Source organism: Muscardinus avellanarius (assembly GCF_963383645.1).
Source record: "Muscardinus avellanarius genome assembly, chromosome: 1".
NCBI lineage: Eukaryota > Metazoa > Chordata > Mammalia > Rodentia > Gliridae > Muscardinus > Muscardinus avellanarius.
The window spans coordinates 207532742-207541081 of record NC_137786.1 but is presented as its reverse complement, the minus strand read 5'-3'; the positions used below and the strand labels follow the sequence as shown (position 1 = coordinate 207541081).

The 8340-nt window shown below is 45.3% G+C and overlaps 1 protein-coding gene across 3 annotated transcripts in view; it reads left to right on the top strand.

Moving 5' to 3' along the window:
- Positions 1 to 3553: 3553 nt before the first annotated feature.
- Positions 3554 to 8340, top strand: part of FBXO3 (F-box protein 3) — a gene marked incomplete at both ends in the record, with an annotated part of 49000 nt that continues 44213 nt past the window's right edge. For 2 of the 3 annotated variants that reach the window (XM_080716277.1, XM_080716276.1), the window contains 2 exons: positions 3554 to 3657; positions 7519 to 7608. In XM_080716277.1, the coding sequence (XP_080572403.1) occupies positions 3554 to 3657; positions 7519 to 7608 (194 nt within the window). The remainder of the gene's footprint in view (positions 3658 to 7518; positions 7609 to 8340) is intronic. The other variant, XM_080716278.1, reaches the window with a different exon arrangement.

The following is an 8340-nucleotide window of genomic DNA, read 5'->3' as shown; positions in this document are numbered from 1 at the left end:
CAAAAAAAAAAATGAGAAGCATGTTGTGAACAGAAACAAAATAACCGACATTTGTTTGGTGAATTCAGGAATATTTAAAGTCTCTGCCTAAGGGAGAAGCAGACAACCAACTCTCTGGACCCAGTTTCAGTACCTTCAAGAACTGTGCCTATACATCTCTTACATCCCTTCCAGGCATCTCATTAGCCATGGGATTGGTTCTGATTTTGCCCTACAAGAGCAGCTAAATCCATTTCAGATTTCCTTGCATCATCCCATCAACCTGGCTGCCTTTCTGAGCTGCAGTAGCAGCTCCTAATCTTTGTTCTTTATCTCCCCTGCTTTCAGCATAATTGCACTCCTGAATTTTTCTGGGCTCTGCAGAGATGGTGTTTTTTTTTTTTTTAACTTATTACCAGCAGCTTTTCAGCCCAAGTTTCTTTTTAGGGAGTGATGTACATCCCAGAAAGTACTCAGTAGAGCAGGATAGTTTACCTATGGGTGGGGGGGGGCAGCGAGTTCATCATTTAGGAATCTCTAGAGCTCAGCATCTGGTGATGTCTTGTCTCCAAGATAACTCAAATCTGCTCAGGCAGCCATTTGCTAAACCATGAAAAGGAGGGAGAAAACCAGTCTCCAGGGCCATTTGGATTTGTCTATCCCCAACCAAACGGTTAGGGGGTGTGCCTCTCATCTTTTTAAGAATAGCCCAGGCATGGTGTGCATGTCAGTCGCTCACAGTCCTGAGAGCCCAAAGATATGTGTTAACTTCTGGGGGATTTATCCGAATACCCCGTGGGAACCTGGAAGCCAATGAAGCTATGATGTGATTAGCAAGAAGTAGGGTGTGGTCTGCTAAGGATTGTTTGTCATAGACAAGGTGACACTGAGACCCTAAAGGGAACATGTGCTGTCCATTCTATTCCTGAGAGAAAAAAGGTAGAGTTTTCAAAATAAATCCTACATATGAACTCTTCTTTCAGAAACTTCTGCTTTCTGGTCTACCATAGGCATTATAACAAGAAGATAATCATGTTAGTGATATTCTCCTATGCCCTTGAGAGAACAATTAGCAGACTTGGAGGGACAATTTTTCCCACCTGGGACCACAGGCTATGGAGTCCTCCTCTTCTTAAGCCTAGAAAAACTGAAGCAAGTCCTGGGCTCTCTGTACCTAACCCTTTGTTCAACCAGTATTAGGACTAGTAGGGGCAACAGGAAGCTGCAGCCCAGGAAAGAAAGGGCTGCCCTGTGTCCTGGTTGCCTGCATAGCTCCCCAAGCTCCTCTGCCTGTCCCTTCATGTCAGTACCCATCCGATGGCATCCTCCAAAGTGGGAAAAGGTATAGCAGGAACTCTGAATTCAATCACATGGAGAAAGCAAGTCCCTTTTTTTTTTTTTTTTGCCTTTGGGTGGGGATGTTAATTACATAAAAACAGATTAAAATGTGCATTTGGGATACATAGTTTTCTTTTGCTTTGGGCTTCAGTATGGCTTGGATGGCACTGTGTAATCCTGTTTTTACTTAAGAAAGATTTTAGTATTTTGTAGTCCTGTCTTAAGATTTTAGTGATTCTTTGTATTAATTTTGATTGATTTATTTATTTATTTATTTTTTGGTGGTACTGGGGCTCCTGGAAGCCCTTCTACCTCCAGGCTACACTTCCATGGGCTACACTCCCAGACCTATTTTTTACTTTTTTATGTGGAAACAGGGTCTTAGGCCAGCGAGGCTGGCTCCGAAACTAGCGCGATCCTCCGCGTGCGCCACCACGCCCGGCTTAATTTTTATTTTAAAACATTGCACTGGGCCGGGCGTGGTGGCGCACGCTTGTAATCCCCGCGCTTGGGAGGCAGAGACAGGAGGATCACGCAGGTTCGAAGCCAGCCGCGCGCGCTGGCTTATGAGACCCTGTTTCCAAATAAAAAAAGTATAAAAAATAGGTCTGGGAGTGTAGCCCGGAGGTAGAAGGGCTTCCAGGAACCCCAGTACCACCACCACATTGCACTGGAACATCATTTCTCTTGATTACTGAGTTTTTGGGCACCCTCTTAAATTTTATACATAAATTTAGAAGTTTAGAGATGTGAGCAGAGCTTATTTTATTTTGCTGGGCAGAGGTAGAAGTTATAAATATTAAAACAAAATCATAAATAGAAAATATTAATAGTATGGTGTATTGAGAAACTGGGCCTTTGGGGGGATGTGAGGGAGATCACATCTACTTATCCAAATATGGGAGAAGCTTTCTTCAGGCTAGGCTTTGGAAAAATTGGGAAAACTTGGTGACTGTTACATGTATAAAATTGGGAAATGAGTATTTATTGGGTATCTAGCCAGGTACTTGACACAAAGGGTTATTATCATCTTTAATCCACATCAGGAGTGGGTTTTAGAAATAAAGACAGGCTCATTTAACTTAGATACAGTTGGTTAACTAGCCCAATATTTCACTACTAATAAAATAAATGACTGGTGTAAAGTCCAGGTCTGTCTGACTGCCTAAAGCCCACTACCCCTACAAAGTTCCTCCTAGAAAAACAACAGAAAAGAAGAAATCAGGTAAGGGATATATTCTTTAGATTGAACTTTGGGGCATTCTACCTCCAAGCTATACCCCCAGACCCTTTTTTCTTTTTAAACAGGGTCTCACTAGGCTTCTGAAAGTGTTGCTAAATTGCAGAGGTTATTCTCCTCCTGTCTCCGCCTCCCAAGTCCTGGAACCATCAAGTCCTGCACCATCGTAACTGGCTAAGGACAGACACCTTGGTGTTTTAGTCATTATGCCCACCAGGGGTCTCAGTTCATCCCCTCACTCAATGTGGTACTTGACCCTGCAGGATCTAAGCCTTAGCCAAATAAATCGACTTGCTATACATCTCGCAGTGCCCTAATAGGCTGTAAGATAGCCTGGACATCCAGTCAGTCAGTCTGTGTTCTCACTTTGCTTGGGGGGCAGGGGCTGTGGCGGTAAAGTTATACCCTTGACGATAATTGAGGCGTCTCTGGCTGATTTCTAGCATTACCCCCTGTGGAGTGGACAAGGCAGACGCGCTGAGTGCGAGGAACACGCAGGGCCAGGAATGCTGTGGGGAGGGGAAGAGGGTTCCTGGGCCTGAGAACCAAGAGAACTGGTGGGTTCGAGGGCCAAGCAGTGAGAGGAGTTGAGCCGAGGCTTTGAGGATTCCTGGTGTAATACTGTGCGTGAGGGATTGCAGTAGGAGACTTGGGAACAAAGACTAACAGAGGCCTGGGCAACCTTGGGGGCTGGAGAGGAGGCGAGAGCCAGGCAGGTGCACGAGCTGCACAAGGTAGAGGTCCGCGGTGCAGCAAGCGCCCGCCCGGATCTGCGGCCTGGAGGCTACGCCGGTCTTTCCGCCCAGAGGCGGGACCTCCGCCAGTTACATAACTAACCTGTGCTAGCGGCCTGGGCAGCGACGGGGGCGGGGCGGGGCCGAGGGCGTGGCCAGGCCTGCGGCGGGGCGGGGCGGGGCGGGGCCCGGGGCGGGGCCAGGTCTGCGGCGAGGCGGGGCCAAGGCCGGGGCGGGGCCAGGCCTGCGGCGGGCAGGCAAGATGGCGGCCATGGAGGCAGAGTCTGTGCTGATGACCCTGGAGGCGCTGCCCACCGATCCCCTGCTGCTCATCTTGTCCTTCTTGGACTACCGGGACCTAATCAAGTAATGGGGCCGTGCTCACAGAGGGCTGGGAGCACGAGGGAGGAGGCGGTGAGGCTGGAGGGCAGGAGGCCGGGGCTGCGGGCAGGACCCGACTCCCGCTGCACCAGAAGGTGACGCCAGGGCCGCCCTTCTCCTGCAGGGCCACCCGGGTCCCGGGGAGACCGGGGCGGAGAGGGCTCGGCCCTGTGGCTCCTCCTGTCCTGGGCCCTGACCCTGGGGGAGGAGGGCCCCTGTCCCAGGCCTCCGCGAGGCCCAGTTGCAGGGAGCGAGGCAGTGCCCGGGTGTCGCCCGCCGCGCCCCGCGGACCCCGCGGGTCCTGCCCGGGGCCCGCCGGCTGTGGTCCAGCCCTGGCCGCTGTGGATTAGCCCCTGTTCGGGCCGTCACTCGTCTCTGATGGCCCCCTGGCCTGCAGAGTCCGGCGCGGGCGTGGGCAGGTCGAGCGCGCGGGGAGGAGGCGGGCGAGCCCTGATCCCCAGCTGCAAGGCGATAGCTGGCAGGGCTCGCTTGCAGACTTAGGTATTGGCAAGTTGTTTTGTCCTCAGCCTTCTGTCTTTCGGTTAGAGGTTGGGTTTTGTATATGGGTATTGACTTCCGGTGATGGGATACAGGTGACTTTCGTGCGCCTTGAGTTCCCCGCTTTAGAACATCTGCTTCAGAAATAAAACACCTGTTGCTGAGTCGATGGTTAAATGCTCAATTCTTTCGGAAATTGAGACTGTCTGGGATGGTAGAAGAGAAATGGCACTGCTTCTCCTCCCTGCCCCTCCCCCTTGTCAGGATTGTTTACATTTTTGACAGCATGGCTCTGAGTTTCTTGTCCCAAGGTACATGTTTGTAGTGGAGATAAATCACCCTCTTAGTACAAATAGGAAAGATTTGTTCATTTAGATAACCGTGGGGTTAGATTCTAGTTTGAGGATTGTGTTCTGTCGTTTTAGAAATGCAAAAATTTTTGGAGGTACAGATAGTTGCCAGTTGGCTTAACGGGTGACAGAGGGATATCTTGAGTTTCTTGCTACTACCTGTACTAGTTACCTGTTAACACTTACTTTTCTATAGAATACATTCCTCCTCTCCCCCATTCAGGCTGTACCAAAGCAGAGAAATACTTCAGGAAAGACTGATCCATATCAAACTGTTTTTGTCTGAAATGTTCTGTTGCTGTGACCTCTAGACAACCTCACTTTTGATTGCTGCCAGAGTGATCTTCCCAAGGCATACCTGGCTGTTATTCTTTTTAAAAACCTACTGTACCTCTTGTTTACAGATGGCAGCCTAAACTTCAGGAACATTTACAGCTCTTTATCATCTCACTTATTATCTAAGACCTTTCAGGCCTAGTTTCTCCCCTATTATCGCAGTTGTACAGTCCACTCCGGCCAAGTCAGGCCTCTGCCAACCAGAGTGTTGCACTCTTTTTGTTTCGTGGCTTATACTCTTGACCTTGTTAGGAATACCTTACTCCCCTCTTCTCAGCCTGGCAGGATGGGATTCTTTTAATAGTTTCCTTTTCCCATCTTTCGTCTTTTGCAGAATTTGCCATGCCAGATATATTATGCACATCTCCAATGTAAGGATGATCTTGTTTATTTTTGTATTCATCATTTATTCAACAGATTTTTTTTTTTCTGGAGTACCTGCTGTATGCCAGCTTGTTCCGTGTTAGAGATACTGTAGTGAACAAGACAGATAAGGTCTCTGCCATGAAGCTGACAGATTAGTGGGCAAGATGGAAAGTCAGACAAGCTCATAATTAGAAGAGGTGCTAACTATTATTAAGGAATGGGAAGGAAGAGACAATTCACTGGGGAAGTAGCTGCCGTATTTGAAGCACGGCATAGGGCCCACTCTTCAGTGGCAAGTGAAACTGTTCATTGGTACTGCTCAACCGCATGGCTTGATGGAGAAGTAGTAGAGCCATAAATGGAGGTAGGAAGTGACTCACAGGCCGACTGGCTTGGGATGAGGCTGGTGAGATCATGTAGGTACTTGTATGCCAAGGTGTGGAGAGCTGATTTTATTTTAAATGCTGTAGGTGGTAATCAAAATTTTAAACAGAAATGACACGGCCCCTTCATAAATCATTTAACAACTGGTTGAGTTTTAACTGATGTGAAAATCAGTTAACTACTACTGAGTTTTATCCATAGACCTGCTTCTTTCCTGCACTACAGCCCAACCTGACAAGTGTTCAGCCCATTTATTGCCAAGCCATGACAGTGTTAATGCATATTTGCTCAACTATATTGGGTGAGACTGGACTAGTCCATTAGGATTTTGGTGTAGTATCCGTTGCCTAGTTTGAATCTGAGATCAGATACCTTCTCCAATCTAGAGTGATTTATTATATGCCATTGTCTACCTCCATTCCCTGGGCATCAGAATTACCAGTGGCTTTTTTTTTTTTTTTTTTTTTTTTGTGGTGGTGGTACAGGGGTGGAACCCAGGGGCCTTCTATCTCTGGGCTATACTCCCAGACCTATTTTATATTTTATTTGGAATCAGGGTCTCTTAAACCAGCTGAGGTTGGCTTCAAACCTGCGCGATCCTCCTGTCTCAGCCTCCCAAGTGCAGGGATTACAAGCGTGTGCCACCACGCCTGGCGAGTGGCATTTTTTTAAACATACCAATGTTTAAGGTACAGCTCTCACTACAAGCCAACTGAATCTGAGTCTAGATCAGTATTTTTTTTTTTTTTTTTTTTTTGGTGGTACTGGGGTTCCTGGAAGCCCTTCTACCTCTGGGCTACACTCCCAGACCTATTTTATTTTTTGAAACGGGGTCTCTTACGCCAGCGCGGCTGGCTTTGAACCTGCGCGATCCTCTTGTCTCCGCCTTCCAAGCGCGGGAATTACAAGCGTGTGCCGCCAAGCCCCGCTAGATGAATAGTTTTTAACATTGATATGCACCAAAATCACCTCTGGTGCTTATTCCAGGTTCTTTTATGTTATTAAATTACTGAGGCAAGTAGAGGGAGAAGAACCAAGGAAAAAGGAAACAGAGCCTGAATTTATAAAACCCTTGGAGGGATTCCTATGTTTATGAAAGTTTGGATATCTCCTGAGGTTGACAGAAAAGGATGAAGATGGTGTTTCTGTAAAATTTGAAAATCAAAGGTATTGACAAACTCTGTGAGATTTAAGATTCTGCAAATTGATTAGCTATTCTTCAATGAGAACTTTGCATCCCTACTTTCTGTGAATTGTGATTTCTCTTTGGAAAGGATGGGAATCCATTTTCCTAATCTTAGGCTCATTTTTTTTTGCAAATTAGTTATGTAGAATAGCATTTATAGGCTTAGAACCCTATTGTGTTAGAAATCTCAATACACTAAGCAAATTATTTGCTTGTAATGTTTTATGTTTTGGGATAGCTAATAATTACTATAGCGACAAGTGTCGAATCAGAACTCTTATGATTCAAACGTTCATTTTAGGGGGACTCTCCAAATGTTGCTTTAATGAAAAGCATTTTGACTCTAATATTTATTTAAGAAAAACTAGAATAAAACCGGCATATGCATTTAGTAACATACATTTTACGATCTTAAAAAGTGCTTTCTTAACACATGAATAACATTTCTTCTTATATAGAGATAAGTACTGTTCTGATAATGTAGGAAAGCTCCTTGATTTGAGGTGAACTTTAATGATATATGTTTATAGACTTATGAAAGTTATAGTTGTAGAGGTTTCAGGATTTACTTATGAACTAAACTAGTTAAGATTTACTACTCACTAGGTAGTTATACTAGAAAAGTAAAAGGAATGAAAGACTAGTTAACAATGATAATTTAAATCTTTATCTTTAAATTGTTTTGAAGTTTTCTTTTATACTAACTGTGAATCTGGTTACTACCAGTTGTTGCTATGTCAGTCGGAGACTTAGCCAGCTGTCAAGTCATGATCCACTGTGGAGAAGACACTGCAAAAAATACTGGCTAATATCTGAGTAAGTATTTGGAGAACATGTATTCTTTTGTGTGTGTATGTGTTTGTATGGGGGGGAGAATTAAAAATTCTAAAGTTTTAACTGTTTTTAATTGATACATAATAATTGTATGTATTTATGATTTTAGTATATATATGTATATATATATATGCAATGTGCAGTGATCAAATCAGGTTAATTCCTGTCACCTTAAACACTCTTCATTTCTTTGTATTGGAAAACTTTGAATTCCTCTTAGTTCTTTGTAAAATATATTTATATAATAAATGGTTGTAAACTGTTGTCATCCTACTGTACTGTAGAGCACTAGAACTTATTCCTCCTTTTTAGCTGTATTTTCGTACCTGTCATTCAATCTCCCTCTAACTACCCCCTTCCCTTTCTTATCCTCTAGTGGGGAACACCTATTGTTAAAATTTGACTCTGGCTACTGTAACACTAGTCTGCCCTGATTTTCTCTAGCCCTTGTCTTTTTATCTCCTGATGGCTTCTTCTGTCAGCCAGTAAATGTTGGTGGGCCAAGGCTCTGTGTTGGTCCGCTGCTCTCTCCCTCTTTCTGTCAGCTCTCTGCACCATTGGTGCAGTTCCTGTGGCCACCTGAGTGCTCCTCACTCTCACACCTGAGCCTCCACCCTGACATCCCCGCAGGGCTCTAAGCTCATTGGTACAGCTGCCGCTGGACCATTCTTTCTCTTGGCTGTCCCACAGGGGTTAACTAGGTTCAGTTAATGT